At 42.5% G+C, this 21,117-nt stretch overlaps 1 protein-coding gene across 36 annotated transcripts in view; it reads right to left on the bottom strand.

The window, feature by feature from the left end:
- The window catches only part of MAPK8IP3 (mitogen-activated protein kinase 8 interacting protein 3), a 76,152-nt gene that overhangs the window by 25,086 nt on the left and 29,949 nt on the right, over positions 1-21,117 (bottom strand). For 11 of the 36 annotated variants that reach the window (XR_014958425.1, XM_085591821.1, XM_085591811.1 and 8 more), the window contains 6 exons: positions 17,879-18,023; positions 12,504-12,753; positions 9,784-9,886; positions 6,631-6,749; positions 2,324-2,404; positions 674-691 (listed from right to left, as the gene is read on the bottom strand). Coding sequence is in view for 35 of the 36 variants with exons in the window: in XM_085591821.1 (XP_085447947.1) it covers positions 674-691; positions 2,324-2,404; positions 6,631-6,749; positions 9,784-9,886; positions 12,504-12,753; positions 17,879-18,023 (716 nt within the window). In the remaining variant the exon portion in view is untranslated. The other 25 variants (XM_021529615.4, XM_021529617.3, XM_021529620.3 and 22 more) reach the window with 16 other exon arrangements.

Here is a 21,117-nt window from a genome sequence, read left to right as displayed (position 1 = left end):
GTGACAGCCCAATGCTTTAACTATCTAGAGGTCAGAAAGGCTCCTCTGGGAAAAAAGAACAAGAGGAAGCCTCCCAGAGCCATGGAATGGCACCACAAGATCATCTTGCACAGATTGTAATGGGACAGCTCTGCTCATGGGAAGAAAACTTTCCGTTTTCAATCCTTTGGGGTGTGGAACAAAGGGAGGTGAGGTCTGGGCAAAGCCCTGTCCAGCAGAGCACCTACACCATATTCCTCCCACAGCCAGGCAAAGAGTGAAGCATCAAAGCGGATAATCAACTACAATGAAACAGACCAGAATCCCCAAACCACCTCTACAGAGCAGCTGCATCCTGCTTCTTGGAGAGGTGCTGCCATCACCATAAAAAACCAAACCAAGGTGATGCAAGACATATGGATGGATGATGAGTGGATAAAAAGTGATGCAGAAAAAAAGAAAAGAGAAGAGAGAAGAGAGAAAAGGGAAAAGGGAAAAGGGAAAAGGGAAAAGGGAAAAGGGAAAAGGGAAAAGGGAAAAGGGAAAGGAAAAGGAAAAGGAAAAGGAAAAGGAAAAGGAGGAAAAGGAGAAAAAAGAGAAAAAAGAGAAAAAAGAGAAAAAAGAGAAAAAAGAGAAAAAAGAGAGAAAAGAGAAAAGAGAAAAGAAATGAAAAGTAAAAAGGCCTTTGCCTTACCAAAGAAATCATCCCGTACTATGAGAGCCATCCCATACGAGAAAGGGAACAGAAAGAAATGGGGACAAAGGGGAAGAAAGGAAGAGAAAAACAGCAGCCATTAAGTACCAGCCTGTAAACAGCAAACAGAGCAGCCTGTCAGCACATGTATAGTGTGTGGTGCCAGTACACGATTCTTGGTTCAAAGTTATCTCATTCTGTTGCAGCCTGACCTAACAGGTACTTTACTTTGGAGTGTCACAGAACAGTTTGGGTTGAAAGAGACCTTTAAAATTCATCCATTTCCAGTCTCCTGCCATGGGCAAGGACACCTCCCACTAGATCACACTTCTCTCAGCCCCATTCAACCTGGCCTTGAACACACCAAGGGATGAAGCAGTCCCAGTTTCTCTGGGCAGCCTGTGCCAGGGCCTTATGAGTCCAACTGCAAAAAAAAATTTTCTTATATCTAATCTAAATCTCCCCTCTTTTGTTTAAACCATCACCCCTTGTCCTATCACAACAGATGTCAGGATAAGCTTGAGATGACCTCATCTGCTTCCCTCATCCTCATCATTTTCCCTGTATGATACATCCTTGAGTTTCCCATCACCACAACAAAGGCAGGTCAACAGATATTATGAAGAGGGTGAAGAAAGGACAGTAGCAGGGGGAAAAACACAAAAGTGGGGCTGAGTATCAAAGCTTTCATCTGGCCTAAAAAGGCCCAAATCCACCTCCACACTGCAACAAACTCCAACCCAACTTCAGTGGGAGGTTTTCTGAGAAATGTTCACACAAAATGTGGCTTACAGTAAAACCAGTTTGAACGAAAAGAAGTGATGATGCTGTCCCTTCTTGGATGTCCCTATTGTCACTGAGCAGTACCAGGCACAGAGAAATGGCAGAGCTGGTTGGTACATGACGCTAATGCAGCTGCCAGGTCATCACCTTAACTACAAGGCAAATTTTACCCAGTTTTCACTGTAATCAAGAGAGATTCCCTTGACTTCAACTGACATTGCATCAGGGCCCAAGTGTGTTTTACAAGCAGGTGCAAACCTGATGGCAGAGCATGGCCCTAGGGCAGCGAGCAACCTCCCCCAGCAATGGATAGAGCCATCACTCAGCTCCTGAGACAGAAAGGCAAAGTTTCCACCCAAGACAGAGGCTTTGCCACTCTAACCCATCACAGAAGTGTCTTTAATGTCACTACCACAATAACCGAAGAGGGTTGCTTTGCACCAGGTAACCCCCCACAGCCATCGGCACATGGAGGAACTCCCCACAGAACAGGCCATGGAGAGGACAGTGGGACCCTCACTCAGTCGGTGCCCACCCGACCTCTGCTACAAGTACCCTTCCTGGCAGATAAAAAGCCCTTTGTGCTCCAAGACCTTTGAGTGACAGGTTAGTGCAACACTGTGGAGCAAACCTGCCCAAAGCCAAAGAAGAGAAAGTGGGTTGAAGGGTAGCAGGAATGTGAGCAGAGAAGGGACCTCCTGCTGCAGGGACCCATCAGTGTGAGGCAACCAAGCAAGGCAAGGTGGGAGAAGTCTGCAAAGCCAACTGTGTTTGGACAAGAGCAGGGGAGTATCCCATGTGTATGCCACATCATCCGACCTCAACCAGAAAAAAAGAAACAAGGAGAACTGAGCAGGAGATACACACCTGAGAACTCCCCTATGCGCCATGTCCAGCGAAGCACGGAGAGACAAGGGAAAAAGGAAGTGAAAAAGGATCCATCAGTGACTAAAACCAACAAAATCAAAATTTTGTTTAAAAAAATTAACAATGATTCAGCCATTTCAATGTCAAAATGCATGAAATAGTAAGGACAGGACCTGCCATAGCTGTTGATGGCATGACTCTACATATAGGACAGAAAAAAAACCCAAGGAAAGGTTACCCATGGCAAAATTGCAACCACACACCTCAGCTATCTCCAGATCTGGAGCTGAAGCAATCGGATTTTCCTGTACTGGGAAAACCTTTTTATGCAACATCTTTATTTAGTCATCTACCACGAAATGCGTAACAGCTCATTCCCACTACCTCTCACTTCCCCTCACCTTGCAATTTTAATAGCTGTATCCTCTGACCGTAACTGTGCTCTCCAGTGACATTTCAGCTTGCAAAAGACAAGGATTTGCATTTCAACCTTTTTTTTTTTGTACAGTGTAGCACTGGGACTTAGTTTGATAATCTCATTTCCACTTCTGTACACAACACTGTATATAAACTTACCTCTAATAACACTGCATTTCTGTCTTTACCACAGGCCCCCTTGCTCTTTAATTTCCAAAACAAATATAGTTGGTTTTCCTAAACCTGAATCACAGAACGGTTTGGGTCAGAATGATCATCCAGTTCCACCCCCTGCCATGGGCAGGGACACTTTCCACTATCCCAGGGTGCTCCAAGTCCCCTCTAACTTGACCATGGACACCTCTAGGGATGAAGCAGCCACAGCTTCTCTTAGCAATCAGCTCACCACCATCACCACCCTCAGTAAAAGGACCTATCCACTGAGCACACCTGAGCTGCTGTGACTGTTTGTGTCTGGAAACACCTGGGATGGGGAAGAGCAAGAAGAGGGATCTGATAGAAGGGGGAACTGAGAAAAGGGGAGATGGGAGAACAGGAACCTACCCAGGATCACTTGTGATTAACAAGTGAATATGCAGGAAAACTGCCAACTAGTGCTCCCAAGTTTGTAGGAGAAGTAAGGGAATTTGGTCCTCAATGCTCATTAGTAAATAATTGTTCTCACTCCCCATTTTTCTCCAGAATAGTTCCTATATAATTCCATGGATGTAAAGCAGTATTAGAGGTGGGAGGAAAGCCATGTGTCTTATGGATTTTATTCAAAATAATAAAACATGAAGAGTGCCAATTATGTACCAGGAATAAATGTGATTTTTCATTCCAGAATCAGACTTGCCTGCCAGCCAGTGCTCAAGGGTAATTTCTACAAGCCCTGTTCTTAAGGTACTCTTTAATGAAATTTCCCTTTCTTTAAGGAATTGAGACCAAAAAAAAGGAGATTATTTACAGATTGACTGCCAAGTTTTGAGAGACTGGAGGAAGTAATAACTCTTCACTTAAGTGAGCTTAAAGTCATTCATGAATTTGATTTACAGAAAGAAGCAAGCTCCAAATATGACCTCGAGAGAACTCTTTCAGCTTGTGGATCTTGTTCCTTACATCATGGTCATAAAGCACTATTTCCTCTGTGTCTCTTCAGATTTAAAGGTACAGCACAAAGAGAGAACATTCTAACTAACAAAAAAAGGCAAAATTTTGGATTATGTTGACAGATTTTGTCAGCCCTAAGATCTAGCCCTTTGTGTCTATCTTTACCAGACTTTCTTTTGTGCTTTCTATAGAGCAAATACAAAAAAGTACCACTTTTATTTATTGTTGAGACATGACCCCTGAGATCTCTCTGTGCTTCCTCCCTTTGTACAACCAGCAATGGTTGTGTTCATTTTAAAAACACTCTTATGTGCCAAAGGCAGTGGCTAGAACTCAGCAAAAGGATTAATTAGATCAATGTTGATCACAAAAAAGGCACAGAAATACCTGATTTCATCACATTCCATCTCCCAGATTTGAAAAGGAACCAGTCTTCCTATTTTGCCGGCTCACCACGGGATCACCTGAAAGGGCTCTGTAGCTCTGCTCAGGCCAGAAAATGGTCCGAGCACAGAAATGTCCTCCTCATAAGCCATGCTGCTGTCTTCAGAAACTACACTGTGATCTTCAGGGCCCACGCTTACATGGGCACTGTTCAACAAAGCCTTTGTACATTTCATTGCAAGTGGTACCTCCCAGACAACAGACATCTCACCACACTGAAGCACTGAAATCTTTGGGCAGCCTTATGGCAGGAGGAGGTGAAGCATCTTTGACTTCATCCAAGACTGTAGTGAACAACCATGCAAGACTTGGGCAACAAAAAGCTTTGGCCCTTTGAAAACAACGGTCTGTATTTCTTGCTGATCACTGGGTCAGGATACAGGGTAATCCCAAGCCAAAGTGGATTTTCAGAAGGCAGGCTTCCAAAGTGGGAAGCATGTTGTCTGAAGCTGTTTATACACCAAATAATTAATTTTCAAGAATAGTAATTCTTCCAAGCCAATAATATCTGATATCCCACCATTTTGGGGGGAGAGGAAAAGCAGCAGTTGGCACAGTGATTAGTAGATAGAGCCACACAATCAACTGAATACTCCTTGATGAAGAAGGAGTGGACATGAGGACCAAGACAAAACAGATAGTCAATGGCAAGATTATCCATGGTTTTAGTGTTTTGATTCTGCCAGGAAGAGAGCTCCTGATAATGTATGAAGCTGGCTAAGTAAAATTCATTCCACAGCTTTAACCATCACATGTAGTTCTTACTGTCAAGCTTCCCTTTAAGCATGAGCCCCAGCCCTTCTGCAAATGGCTACTAGTATCCAGGGGATTCTCAAACCTGGAAATCTTGCTTTTCCTTCAAAATTCTTGATTTTGTAAATATCTGCACAGACTGGCTCCCAGTGCAGGCAGAGAAAGGCTGTGTGATCATACAGAGTCTTCTGCAGTTTTTTTTTTATTCTGGCAATCTTGAGTTGAAAGTGAAACAATATATGATTTTATGCTTTAGGCAATGGCACGAGGGCTCTCATATATGCTGCGCGATTTAAAAAAAAAACAACCCAAACCTACTCATATCAAAAAGCTATTGCGAGCATTTTCATGATGGTCTGGTTCATATTCTTAATTCCCCTCACATATTAGCAATAGTAGTACAATTTCACAGATACCTGTCTTTCATCAAACAAGAATTTATTAACTCTTCTCCAGTTTTCAGTCCACATCCTCAAGGTTAAGTTTTTGTTTAATAGGGGAAAATCTATCCCCCCTGCAGAAACATATACTTTTTAAGGCTCCTGATACAATAAATATCCAGGCTAATACAAGTACCTTCATAATTTGGGCAAAGGTGAGCTGTTGAAAGTCCGTACGACACATTTTAGCTCATTCTTTTCTAGACACATACACAGAACCAAACTTACAAGATTATCCATAAGCAGATCTATATCAGTAATCAACAGAATGTTCGCTTTAAGATCAGATCTCACCACTAAGTACACATAACACCTTGTTTCTGGAGTCCTCATGTGTCCTAAGGCTCCTTAAAGCAAGCAGTAACATAGATAATGAGCTACACTGTTACAAACTCTATCAGCTGCCCATGTCACCTGAGTATTCAAAGACCACTTGTACTGCCCTCATGCAGGAAAGCAGCAGGTATTAAGAACATTTCTAACTTCTGTCAAAAAACAAGATCTAGATACTTCGGAATCCAATAGAAAAAGTATCAAGAGGGCTCAGAGTGCTCCCTGAGGCAAAGCTGCTTCTCTGACTGCTGCAGGGTCCCAGTCAGGAACACAGAACATAGCCTGGCTACAGGTATTACTAACACCTTCAAAATCAGCTTAAAAAGTGAATTATTACATCTCTTAGGCTGACTGCAAAACAGTAAATACTGCAGTACAGACTATAATATTTCCACATAATTTAAACATCAAAAACTTAACCAAATAAGTCACTTTCTTACAAATTTCAAACTATTTTTTTCTCTCGGTATAAAATTATTGGGGGGGGGGGGGAGGGGGCAGAATTTTCAGCCAGAAGATGAAGAAGAAAATTTTGTCTCCAAATTATTTTTGTGGGAGAATCCTGTAGCAAAATAACTTATGCACTAAAGACAATCCAAATAAAAGTTATCCAACAGCTGAGATTATTTTCTAAATAATAATTACTGTACTGCAGGTACATGCTTCTATCACATGTATCTCAATTTCCATGCATTCTTAAAAAAGCTAAACATCCAAGTTCTGAAAGAAAAAGATAATTTAAATGTTTCTAGAAGTTTAATATAGAGTCATTGTACCAGAGAAAATAGAATGGTTCTAACAAGGTTTTACCTAGCAGATCTGCTCCTTCATCAACATCTCCAATGACCTCAGACCCTGCTGTGGAAAGTTCATGGTATAGGGAGTCTGTGTTGATGCCAAATGCTTTGTTCACAATCCCCTGTGTTGGGCTGTTGTTGGAAGCAAAAAACCAGAAGGAATCTTGTTACTTGGCAACATTTAAACTCAAACATTTATCTTTGAAATATTGAGCATCTCAGACTATTGCAATCAAAACCCATCTGTTCACCATTGGCTGAAATCAGGGAACACACTGAGTAGAGAAAACAGCATGTGTTATTCCCCATATCATAGAATTATGGAATTATTCAATTATTCGGGTTGGAAGGGACCTTAAAGACCATGTTGTTTCAACCCCCTGCTGTGGGTAGGGACACCTTCCACTATCCCAAGTTCCTCTAAGCCCCATCCAACCTGGCCTTGGATACTTCCAGCCAAAGCTGCTCTCGGCAACCGGTGCCAAGGCCTCCCCACCCTCATGGACAAGAACTTTTTCCCAATATCTCATTTAACCCTACCCTCTCACAGTGGGAAACCATCCCCCCTTGTCCTGTCCCTCCAGGCCTTTGTCCAAAGTCCAGCCCTCCTGGAGCCCCCTTAGGCCCTGGAAAGGACTCTGAGGTCTCTCTGGAGCCTTCTCTTCTCCAAGTGAAAACTGCCAGCTCTCCCAGCCTGGCTTCAGAGCAGAGAGGCTCCAGTCCTTGGAGCATGTCCATGGGCTCCTCTGGACTTGCTCCATCAGCTTCATGTCCTTCTTGTAACTGAGGACCCATCTATCATCCACAACCTCAAAGCTCACCCAGATTATTTACTCTGAAGTCACACCAGTTAAGGACTATTCAGTATTTCATAGAAAAATTTCAACTCGCTGAAGAGCTCAGCTTTGACCTGTCAGGTTCTAAAACGATTTCCATGTTCTGATCAGTCTAGCTAGAAACCTCAGGCAGCAGTAAGACCAAGAAAGAAATTTAGTGCTGAAAACAGCAACAGCCTTTTTACTTAGCCAACCAATAACTGCAATCAGTCTGAAGGGTCCATTTTCCCTTTGGGTAAGACTGTATTGAAAAGCACTTCTTCACATGTCCCCAAATGTTTTTAATTAAAGGTAAATCAAAGATAATAGTTCTTAGTCATATCAGATGATGGCACATTTCAACCTCTCAGTGTCCTTGATACCATCAAGAATCTTCTTGTATTTCTTGACAGCCTCATAGCTCAAAGCAGCAAAGAGTTGTTACAAGATGTGCAGGGGAAGCAACCTCTGGGATTGGGCCTGTCTATTCTAAAAAATGGTCTTAATGTGGGTTAAAAACACTTTTCAATGCCCTGCTTTGTATGAGTAACATCAACCAGCATGAACAGCAGCTGTGCAATTTCTCCAGCAATCTATCAAAAAGGTCAGCACCAGCTGAGATGATCTCAAGTTCTATGGCTTCATTATCACATAAATAATCCTAGTGATTATAAATGGAGTGTAGTAGCTGCCTCAGATATTGCAGCCACAGCACACTGCAAAGAAGAAGAAAAAAAAAGTGGGTTTTTCACTTACAGAAAAATTCCAGCTACCCAGACATTTGAGAGCACTGAAGAAGTACAAATAGTGCCATGATGGCACTACAATTAATCAGTTCACACAATCCAGTGGTCAGCACAAATGACAAGAGAAACCAGCACTCAGTCTGACCTGGAGACCTAATTCAGACTGAACTTTCCTGTTCAACATTCAGCTTTCAGAGCTATATGTATCACGAAAGCACTCTGCTTTCAGAGCAGCACACATACTGTCAGCAGTCCAAGTCAGGCTGTGTCCCCGGTAGCTCTCAGTCTCACCACCTGGAGCAGAGATTCCTGCCTGAAGACTTCCAGTGCTCTGTTTCTTTCTTTCTCCTGGATTTGTCCATTTTTTATCTGATCTTATCAGTCACTTTTGTCTTCCCCACACAGAGCAATTTCAACTCCCTAGATTCCTCCTGAGCCTAAAAATAATCCAGGCATCCTATATGTCCCAATGGAAGCTTAACTGTGTGTGCCTTCCCGGCTGAGAAATGCAGATGTTATTGCTGCTCATATCCTTCTCAGTGGGGGTGCTCAACAGGGTGGGCAAATCCAGTCCAGACTGGAACCATTAGAAAATCTTGCCTTCACTCTGCCAGGGTACTGTATTTTCTGCATATCTGTAATATTCTGGAGAGGTTTTTTGATACAGTGCCAAATTACCCACTAGAGAAGGGTAAAAGGTAAACTTCAGTAAAAACAAACCAAGGTACCTATGCCTCACAGTAATGTGGTGCCAAAATTAATAGCCTTTAGGAAGCCTCCTATTTAGAACAAAATGGGTGATGGGTAGAGACCAGAGCAGCAGAATAGTTTAGTAGAAGTCTGATGATTCTTCTGAAAAGTGCATTGAGGATTTGTAACCACTCTTCAGTGCACTGGTGGGTCAAAATTGCCCTTACCAGCCTCACCTGGCAACCACACCCCCCCACTGGTCCCAGGGCTCCCTTTGACCTCAGGCCTATGCCTTCAGTTTCTTTCCTAAGATGCACCTGTCTTCAGTCCTGTCTCCTGCTGCTCATGGGTAGCACTGGGACTGAATTCACACCCTTGCCTTGTCTGAGGCTGGTGACAGGGCTCACTTCCAGTGATCTGAGCCTCCCTACTCAGAGCCTGTGGGATTGGGATTGCTGAGGTTACCTCTGTTTGTCCTCCCGTGTGGGGCAGCCCTACCTCTACTCCTCAAATACTTGAAAAAAATCAGAACTGAAAGAAACTTGAAGTTTTAAAATGGAATTCAGAACTGAGCTCTTACTGGACAAATGCACCTTTTCCCTCTTCCTGACAGCTTAAGCCCATGTTCCTTTTGCTTGTCTTAAACCTTCTGCTGCTCCATCATTTCTCCAAAATCCCTGACCAGTAAGGCAAATGAGTCCAGTCCTGGGTCAGCTGTACACATCCTCCTGCAGATCACCAGCAGGCATCTGCATTTTGGAGAACTCTAAGCAGGTCAGGACTTCTTATATTAGGCAGAATATATGGACTGTCTCAAATAGCTGCATTGTGAGCTCACTATGAGCCACAATACCCATTTGTCACTCCTCATGAAGCCAAGTTACAGAGCACACAGGGAAAGGTCACAATCAGTACCTGCTACCCGTGCGTTCCAGGCGGGGGTCCTGACACATATCCAGCTCTGGGGTAGAATCAATGATGTCCTGGACATCGGACCACTCGTCGCTGCTGCCCATCCCTAGGTAAGACAGACATATCACATAAAGGATCAGGACTTTCAGAGAATATTATTTCTTGAAGGGACTTTTGCAGCTTTGAATATTGAGATTTGAAAATTTCATTATGCCATGTTCAAAGTCTTAAAATCAGAACAGAAAGTGGTTGAAGGTGGTCTCTCAATTCCAGAGCAGGAACACCATAAGCATTCCCCTTCCCACTCCCATTCCAAAGCACCACTTAAGTCATTGCCCTGAATACTCACTAAAATTGGATAAGCAGAAGTATTTTACCCACTGAAATAAATTTCAAAACTCCTTTTTTTATCCGCCAATAAAAAACTCCTCCATCCCCATATAGCATTAGCTGAGATTGAAGGCAACACAGTGATTTTCTGTACAACTTCACAGAAATTACTATTGTTAGGAACTGGCACTATTTAGTTTTAACAGAAATAGGTTTTCAATACAAATTCTCAAGTCTACACTGGTTTAGATACGCATTACAGTGAAACTTGACTTCAAAACTGATAAATGAAATCTGGTTTGTGTGTAATCCACAACCTGAAGCCAATATTTAAAGAATAAGGAATTTCTTCCTCTTGTCAAGTCTTGTTTATTGGATATCAAACTCTTCAAAAGCTCAGACCTGCACTTATCCTGAACAAGCAACATGGACATAGTGTCTGTTCACACAAGGAATTCTGAAAGATTAAGAACCTAATGTGTGAATTACATTAATCCCTCAATGAACTTAGATGTGACATTTTTGACCTTTCCAGATATCTCAGTAGCCAAATATACAAAGTCCATGACGACTGAAGTGTTAATTTCTTTCAGGCTGCCATTGCGCCAGCTGGCAGCAAACCCAGACTGGAAAACAAAGTGTCATGTGGATCTGTTGCCAAAGCAGGCATCCACACCAAGCAGGTCTAACACAAACACAGCCCTCCTCAGCTTTATTTTACCAAGCTGGGAAGCTTTTCTGCAAATACCTCCAAGTACCATTTTTGGTAGTACAGCTCTACGGCACAGACATCACTGACAGACATTTTAATTACAGATACATAAAATACATTATTAAAATTCAAGTATGTGCATTACATCTAAGCATGGAGAATTGATTTTGCATTAAGGGTGAGAAATAGCTGAAATGTTGAATACGCAGAACACATAAGGAAGCCATACCTAGCTGCTTTGAGCAAATTCCACAATATCACACTTCTACCAAGAAAGTGAAAAAAAAAAGCAGCTTCTACTTCACACTTGCACACACATAAAAAGGCAATTACTTTGACCCAAGAAAACTGTTGATAGTAAGTGACCTTGTAAAGCAGCAACTATAAAAATCAGGGTATTTATAAGGCATTCAAACTACTGACATCCATGCTTAGCTTTCCTGATACAAGTGTTTCATGGTCTTGCCTTGGCCAGGATCACAGCCAGACCACAATCTATCAGCAGGCTATTCAGAACCCATATGCTTCCATGAACAAGTATCCTAGTATCTGGCCGATGGACATCTGTGACCCTGAGGGCCTCCTCAGGAAAATACAGACTGGGACTCAGTCATGGCAGTTCTCCTTCAGTGCTACAGCAAAAGATGTTATATGTTGGTTTATGGTCTTACTTCGTTAGGAACCAGCTTGTGAATGTTAGCAGAGGAATTTCTGCTTCAGTAATAACTTAGTTATAACTTCTGCCTCCCAACGAACAACTTGGGTAAAAAGATAATTAGTTGGTTCAGATACCAACCTCAGAGACCTATGTTTACCCCTGTACTCCTGCAGATTATCCTAATGACCTTTGATAAATCTTATGGTCCTTTTGTATTTTAAGTTCATGACCTGTAAAACAGATACAATTGTCATTTCTGATGGCCACTTCAAGTCTCACAATCGAGGGTGAGACTGCTCAGACACTACATGGGCACAGCTGAAGGGCTTTTATCATGTTATTACATCATTTATTTATTTCACAGCCTGGTGGTACAGCTTAGAGAATGGCTTTCCTGACAAGAAATCATTCAAATTACTAAAGGACTTTGGAAAATGTAGAGAAAACAACTGTAACTTCCACAGATTTGGCTGTGTTCTTATATGAGAAAGAGGCTAAAAGAAAACAGCTCATTTAGCTGAGAAAAACAGCTGGATACAAATATTTTAAGCAAATCAGAGTGTGGGATAAGAGCACAGAGGGAAAATAATTATTTAATCTCACTGACAAATTTGGCATTTGAACAACTGGATATAAAATACAGAAAGAACTAAATATAAGCTTTAATTTTCATATTGATAAGATCCAGGAACAGCTTTCCAAAAGCTCAGCCTAAGATGTGACTTGAGTGCTCATGAAAGAGGTTCCAAGACATGCATGCATGTCACTGCAGGGAACTGAACTCAGTAACCTGTTCCCATTCTGTTAATTTGTGAAATTACTCATATAACTAACGTTTTCAAAAATTTACTATACAGAAAACTGCTAACATCCAATTAACTCTGTCTCATTCATGTACCTTTCCAAGTCAGGCTTCCTCAAATTCTGTACTTACAGTGCAGTATCCCAGCCTTAATGGAGAGACACAAACACTAGGAAGTCAATTATGTCAGTGACCAAATACCTGAGCTCCAGCTGCCATACCTATGCCGACATTCCGCATCTCCTGTGTGACCTGGACTTCCATGTTCCGGCTGTTACGCTTTTCTCGTGCCCTCTTATTACTCTTGGTGGTGCCATTGGTGTACTCGCTGATGGGCTGGATGCTCTCGTTCAGAGGGGTGACAGCAGCAGAGGGAACAGATGACGTGGGAGTGTTGGACTTGGTTCCCGTGGTGCTTGGCGTGGCAGCTGCTGAGGACTGCCCAGATTCAGACATTTCGTCTTGGGGGCACTGTGGCAATTCCAGGGCAGCAGAACAGAAAGGGAAAAGCACAATTATACATTTCAGTAAGTCCCATTTGCTGGTGTATGGCTGCCTTAAAGCATTATGAGCATAGTTCTTGCTCATTGTACCAGTTACATGTTACACGTCCCATTGTTTGCTGGTGACACCAGGCACGACCACCACAGTGAAGCAGAGTTCTTGTGCTGAACGCAACAAGCAAATCCCACCTGTAGAAAGGGCTGCTAACCTACCTCTTCACTACTGAATACTGGTCTTCACAAATGACATTGGTATGTGATCTCAGGAAAGGTGGCCTTATCACAGGTGAAAAGCACCTGTAGCTCACAGTGACTACAGTGAAAGCTGAAGGGCTTTGGCACTTGCAGCAAACTAGGCCAGTTTTTCCAAGGCTGGAAGGCAACATGGATATCACTTGAGAAGGATCTGAAGTGGCCTCTTCGAAGTCTTTGCTGATGTCATTACTGTAAGCCACCAACACATCTGGATGAGAAAACAGCAGACTGGTTTTGCCACTAAACTGCAGAAGCAGAGTGGACACTGATCTGGGATGCTCTGGCTTGTCTGACGGAAGAGACCTATGTCTCCAAACCACCTTATGCAGAGCTAGGCAGGCATGGGTCCAGCTTGGGAACACAGCGTAAACAGGTGTGGTCTCCCACTTCCAAATGGGAGGATGACAATACCCAAGAATTCAGAAAGGTGAGACATGAACACAGGAGATGGATTCTCAGTATGGAATGTGCAAAATGGCCCTTGGTTCTAACAGACATTACCATCACCTCTTGAGGAACAGGAAGGCTTCAAGGCTTTGTCAAGGTTTTACACTGTAAACTGTGCTTGTCAATTAAAGAAGCACTGCTTCAGTAAGACAAGGAATGCCCTGACTACTGCCATGACCCCCCTCAGACTCAAATGAGATTTCCCCAGTCTTAAGGGCAGCCTGCTCTAATTACTGCCTGCAGGGAGGTGACAAAATTAATGCTGAGAGTTATATGTGACAGTAAATTGCAATTGGGTACAGTGGCATTCATCTGCACATCCAGACCCAGCTTTCATCTTCACCACTGGCCTCTCACCTCCAGTGCAAGTACTACAGAGATCCTGGTTCTGCTCAGAGGCTGCTCTGAGCCCCTGAATCTTGGAGCTGCAACAGGGTTTCATTTTGCTCATCTGGAAGTCTCATTCTCTTGTTCTAATAACAGCTTCATAACTTGACAAAAAAATCCAATATGGGATGAGTGAGAAAACTGGAAAAAATGGTGACTTAACCCTTTGCAGCCTTATTTTTGTTAAATCTGGAATTTTATTAAGATCTTCCTTTAATTAGACTGGCCTCTGTATGCTTATCTTAGAATGCTTTGCTGCACACTAGGGAAATCAAAGGGTTTATACCGCATCTGTGCACTTATATTGGAAACTCCGTTTTTTTACAATGACACTACCATTAAATGCAATCTATATTTTGTGTATTTTCCGCATTGTCAGTCCAAACAGTATCCGCATTCCCACATGAATATCCAAACCATCTTCATTCAAATACACTGGTTTTAACACCAAGACTGCGATGAGAACTTGGCACTTAGGCTGCTACATGTGAAAACCACACTTCCCACCTCTACTTTATATTCCTGGTTTAGGAGATACTTTCCCAGTATGTAAAGAAAAAAAAAACAGTCAAATAGGATTTTTGATAATAAATAGGCTCCAGTAATCTTTAGACTACCTCAACTGCAGTTTGTCTTCTGTGCTTTCATATGTACAAAGGGAAAACTATTATCAGGTGCAAAGTGCAACCATAAAACCTCTTTCCTCGAACAAAACTGCTGTTGGATGAAAGAATTCAGGGATGTTGTTGTACCCACTCTAAATCTATGAGAATAAGCAAAGTTCAGGAGCATCTTAAACACCCAGGTGGGTCCATTCCATTTGTCACTCCTTGTTCTTATGAACCAGATGTCATTCAAAAGCCCTGTATCATCAGTGAATATAGGGCAATATCCTGTATCTTCTTGTTCACTGACATAACCTGCCCCTTACCCTGAACACATGAGTAAGTAATTACCCCAGTCTTTCAGTACTCTTCAGTTACAGATGTGTGTTTTGTATTTACTTAGAAAACATATTTTATCAGCCTTCCAGCCTGCATTGGAGAAATTCCTCCCAAATGTATATACTACCAATGTGTTCCTCTTCACAGCCCAGCAGCTGGTATCTTCCTTCTATTGTCTGAGTGCTCTGTTAATGCTAAATATTGTGCTAAGAGTACAGCTCTCTCCAGCACAGGAGACATTCTCCAAAACCCATAGCTCACCCAAAGAATAATCTCCACAGCCACCACTTACCTATGGCCATACCTGTAAACCTCCTAAACATCAACTGTGTAGTAGTGACCTCCAAAATGAATTGTAAAGGCCCAACATTCATAGCAGTCATATGTCACCATGAGAAGCCACAATTGTATGGTTATAACACTGAAAGTATAGTACATAAAAACAAAAATGTTAAGGACTTTCATCTCCAAAACACTGTATAAAATAAATGTAAAACTGAATGCAAAAATAAAATAACACAAAAATAAAATAAAACCAGCAACTGAAACAGGAAATAGTAACAAATAGTAAACAAGGACACTTAAAATATAAGTACAGCATGGCCCTATGAAGAAGTAAAACTAGTGAGAATATTCAGGTACATACTGGGAGGTGAGTCATGTGTGAGTGATATCAGCAAAATATCAGAGCTTTGAAGAAGAGGCAAGAGAGGCATGAGCCACGCCCTCTGAGAAGTCAGTCATGCAGAGAATTTAGGAAATAGAATTTCAGTCACAGAGTGTGCAAGAAGCTTGTGGGAGGAAAAATCTCCATTCCAAACTAGCAAGTCAGTTCATCACATCTTTTAATTATTCATTAATTTGCTCCATACTCAGGAAATTCTCCCTAACAGACTACTCATCCAAGTCTTCTTAGGTCCACTGTACCATCTAGCCTCCTTCATCCCAGCATTCCACTCTGAGTCTCCCTAACGAGCACTAACATGAATACCAGTATGATACATTTTGGCACAGCACACTGCTAGTTCTGCACAAAGCTTTCTTGGAACCAGATTTTCTTGGCCTGGTACCACCATCACCACCACATAACTAAGAGATCCAGTCAGTAATCACTGAATGGTTTGGGTTGGAAAGGATCTTAAGCATCACCTAGTAGCAACCCCTGTGCAGGGTGTCTTCTGTGACCAAAGCAGAACAACCTCTATTACCTGAACTTGGACACCAAAGCTTCCCACTTATCTGGGTTGCTGCTGCATTCTCCTGCAATGCAGATGCTGGGTTACTTCTTTTGCAAGTTCTCAGTGGGACCACTGAAAGAACTGGACCATAGCAAGGCTGTGGAAGATGGATCTAACCACAGTGTCCACCCAACTCTTCTCTAAAAACTAACCCCCACTGCCCAGCCTGGTCACTGGAAGGTCTGTTCACTCTAAGGTGTGCAGCACTGCCTGGAGAGCCTGAGGAATAACTGATTCCAGAGGTGGGCTGGGCTCCATGCATTTTGGTTGTGCTGGTACAGCACTATTATGAAGAAACACATTCATGCTCTGTCCTCATTTCCACCATCCATTATTATGTTATTGTACTGTGGTACTGCTATTCCCGAATTCCATGCAGAGCTTTCCAGAAATGACTGTAGGATCTGAATGGCATGCTGGAAGTTGCTATATTTCCCAAAATTCTGTGCCTCTAACATTACATTACAATAAGGACTTAATTCCAACCATCCATCCTAGGCAAAGTTATTTTGGATTTCCAAAGTGCTGACATTTGTGCTGTGCTAGGCCTGGCTGCTTTACAGACATAGTGTTAAAAAAATTAACTTGCCACTTTGTTTTCCAACTAAATTGATAATTTGTCTATGCATCAGGAAGGCCACTGCTGTAGAGTCCCTCATATGAAAGCCTGTTCATGGAATCTGGAAACATGTAGAATGGGTACAACAAGCTGGGGATTTCTTTTTTATATCCTCTTTGCCTTTACTGCAAACATAGTTTACAGAATCAGTGATTCAAAACTTCTCAAAAGGAGGCCAGTCCTTACTTGTTGACACATAAAACAGCCAATGTGCTACAAATTCCAAGCAAAGTGAAGGCAAATTTAATCAGACACTTTTGAAGTAGAGCAGAAACTCTGTGAGATACCAGTGGACACACTGAGCTGAGCTCAGCAGAGAAACCAGTGGCTCTCAGACCTGTCACCAGGCATTTGTGAAAAATCATTTAAAGAGAAGGATTTGGTGGGATCCCGAGCACAAAGACTTTGCAAAGTTCACACATACAGCTCATGGGAAATGCAGGTCACTATGCATAGCCTAATCTGTCATACCAATCTCTGAATAGCAGATAGGGGACCTCTGAATGGCCAAGCAGAGCACAGAATGCGTTAGGCAGCCTCTAAGCTGCTCCAGTGCAGCTGCAGTGCTGTGAGGAAGACCTCACAGAAGGCAGAGCAGTTAACTGTTACACATGTACTGCACGTAGACAGTACAAGTCTAGAGAAGTGACCAGGCATAGGAGGAATGTAAGACCTTTAAGCGCAGTGCAAGACATGGGCATTCAGACAGGATAAGAAGGAGCCCTTTTCAGTGAATACAGGAACGCTAGAAGATCAGTCAAAAATGACAAACAGTTAAGGGCAAGTGCAACCCAAGGCCTGGCCCCACCTGAGTTGCAGAACCATTGCTCTTATCAAAGTGGAGAGAAGGGACCGGTTCTACCATGTCCTCCCCCAGATAAGCTATAAAGAAGTGAAGGATTTCTCTTCACTCATTCCCTAACTGCCTCCTCACACATCCCTCTCAACTTGGGGCCAGCCAAGTAAAGGAGATTATCTCTGAGACAAAGCAGCATGAGAAGCTGTGTCAAAACCTTCCTGCACCATATGCCAGATGTGCAGAAGAATATCCTCCCACCTCCAGCATAGCTACTATGGGAGCAAACACACAGGGAGAGGCTGCAAAGGGTTACGGACACAGATTGTCTCTAGCTTAATGAAAATGTGAGATGTTACCAAGAGTGAAAGAGTGGGAAACCCTTGCTCTGTGATGGTCTAGAAAACCTTGTAGCTGGAGTTGGACTGCAGCTGGCCGAGGTCACTCAGGTGCCAGTGGTCCAGTGTTGGGACGATCTTGGCCCCTATCTGCCCACGTACCATGCCATCAGCGAGGGGGAAGACATTCAGGGAGTTGGGTCGTTCCTTCCTGCTAAAGAGACAAACAGGGAGAGAGAGGAAAGTGTGTTAGCTGTGTACAAGGTTCTGATAGAAAACAAACAGCACACTAGTGTATATGAAATACTAGTTACTAGAAATCGAACTGCAACTGTTATCTTCACATGGTAGCTGTCTGAACTCTGAACTCCCACACTTTTTCGGTTCTGGCTGCTCAGTCCCATGGTGTTACTGCTAGAGTAATACCTTCTCCTGAGGAAGCTCTATGATGGAGGGGGTCAGTGGCCATAACAAGTACAACTGACTGCTCAATCAGTATGAGAAATTTGGAGGAACATGAAAGTGCAGGGAACCACAAGACAATTTAAGTCAGTGCTTCTTAGAAACAAAGGTACTGGAGGAAAATAAGCCACGGTAAACAACCCTCACAACAAAAAATTAAAAGCTCCGTAGCTAGTAGAGATGACACCACAGGGTGAGGAATAAAGCTTTAAATGTCATCTACATGAAATTTATGACATTCCACTACAAATCTGGTGAGCTTCAACAACAGGAACCAGAGGTGTTGGATCATTTCCAATTTTAAGCAAGGAAGAGTGTAGTTGTATTCTTTGATCTCCCTCGATACCCGTATTACAATGCACTCACAATTCAGAAACTAAATAAAGAAATAAATGAATACATCATGCATATTGCTAGGTGTCTCTAAGTGTGTTCTGTTCATCCCCTCCTTTCTGGCAACTGCGGGTGACTCGCTAGCTGCAGGTTTGATTCTGAACATAAAAGCTGGCACAGATTTTGAGACCAAGCTTCAGCAAGAGAAAATCTAGAGCGAGCAGTGGAGATGGAAAAGATGTGGCAGTAACTTGCTGAACCCAGCAAATGGTTCAGGGTATCTATAATTTACTCCAGTTACTGCAGAGCTGAACTAAATTGATTCTCTGTCTCATGTGCACCCATACTTGGACTCAATCCTTCTTCACTTACTCCTGCACAAAGTTTCTTCTTCATATTGGGAGTGTGATAAAACCTGCCCTTCCTGCAGCACGCTGTTAGTAACGGCAGACCTCCATGTTCCTTTCTGTAATGATCATTAGCACTGGATGTCATGCCCAGGCTGGGAAACAAGTGCAGCCACTTCACCTGTGACCATGGCAAACAACTGCTACAGGGCCCCTGGAACAGAGCAAACACACTAACACAGGAGGTGGTACACCAAGCCAGCTCTTTTAGGAAGGACAGACATGGAGTGTCCAGCAGAGGAGACAATGGGTGCTGAGAAAAACCACAATGCCCAACCTTCTCACTCCAAGCACTGCCCAGCCACCACAGTAGGCTGCATTGCTGCATCAGTGCCTACCTCAAATAGGCAAAAAGGCCTCCTGTGGCCTGTCCTGGATAGGCAAGATGGGACAGAAAGGTATTTCCAGCATGGCCTGCTTGGGACACACTTTTCCTAGGAATCTGTATTAAAAATCCTCTCCTGAAGATACTAGACTCGTACATGGAAGTTTCATACACACTCCTAGAAAGGAGGCATGTAACTGGATTTTAGAGGAACACAGATCACTGATAACACATCATTAACCTTCTCACAGGTAACAAGCAATAGGACAAGAGGAAATGTCCTCAAGTTGCACCAGGGGTAGGTTCAGGTTGGATATTGCAGAAAATTTTTTCACTCCAAGAGTGGTTATGCACGGAAACATGTTGACCAGGGCAGTAGTGGAGTCACAATCTCTGGAAGTACTCAAAAGGTGTGTGGATGTGGCACTCTGCAATATAATTTAGTGAGCATGAGGGTACCCAGTTGAAGGTCAGACTTGATGACCTTGGAGGTAATTTCCAACTGTAACGATCCTATCATTCTCCACAGATTCAAACCCAGACTTCTATGTGATCAGAACTGTCAGTTTCCTTGTAACTTTTCTTTTCCACTATCTGAGGCATCTTGCTGTTTTGTGACTTAAATAATCACTGAAGGTTCAGTGAAAACTTTCTACTGCTGTTTGTCTAAATCCCAGTTTATGAATGTAACCTGCCACTTACACCTGCTCCTACTAGGCCAAAGGACAATTACCTCTGCCTGTCTGCAGTAGGTACCTCTCTTTATCCCACTGCTATCATTCCAAGGCCCTAAAAGTTTCTAACAGCTAGGTTGAAAGTTTCTACAAAAGCTTCTAAATAACATACTAGGCAAATGTTTCCTCTCCTAGGAAATCTTCACCCTGGCACTGATACAAGCACCACAGAAAGTAGAGTTAATTACGTGTAAGAGATTATGAAGGGATTCAAAACTAGAAATCAGAGCCACTTTATACTACAGTATCAGAAAATTTTTAGTTATACAGTTTAAGAAATAATCCAAGGGTCCCTAAGAGTCTACTTAAAAAAAAAAAATATCTCTTTTTATGGATAAAATAAAATTGGGCCATTTTTTGAGATGGTTTAACCATTAGTTTCATATCTTTCATTTTTTCAGGACCGAATTACAGTTTTAAGAGAGTGTTGCTTTCACAGGTGTATGGAGCAGGAGAAAGTTTCCTATAACTGCAGAACAGTCCTTGTCAAACCAGTGGTACAGCCAGAATAGCCTAGGGACTATGCTGGAATGACTTGACATAACTCACTGACAGCACTGAAACATAAAAGCTGTCCCAAAAGTATGCTGAGAGACATTCAATTATACTTTTTTGTTGATATGCAAACACATATATACTTAACACACAAGGAAATACAGGATCCACGAAATGGAGCGGAAATGTGTGAATTTCACAGTCCCTGTTAAAGAGGTACAGGGTCTCTGTAGCATCAGAAGCTGTAGAATCTTCAGGAAAGAATTTTAGCACAGACTGTTAGGAAATTTCCTTGCTGAGTTTCTTTGGAAACACTTTCAAGCCTCTTCAAAACCTCCCAGGAAAGAGGAAGGCAGAGCTAACTCTACTTTTGCAGTCCTGGAGTTGGCTACCAAATTTAAATGCAAATAAATTTAAAGTATCCTTATTTAGACTCATCCTGGTCTAAATTTTGAGTGCTGCAGCTGCTCTCATATACGCAAATCTTTCCAGGATCAGCCAGGGTGAGTCTTAACACTTGATAGTTCTACCTTGAGTTACAAGGTGAACAAC

This window comes from Lonchura striata, chromosome 14 (genome assembly GCF_050655825.1).
Source record: "Lonchura striata isolate lonStrDom1 chromosome 14, ASM5065582v1, whole genome shotgun sequence".
Lineage (NCBI taxonomy): Eukaryota > Metazoa > Chordata > Aves > Passeriformes > Estrildidae > Lonchura > Lonchura striata.
This window is presented reverse-complemented; position numbering and strand designations above follow the sequence as displayed.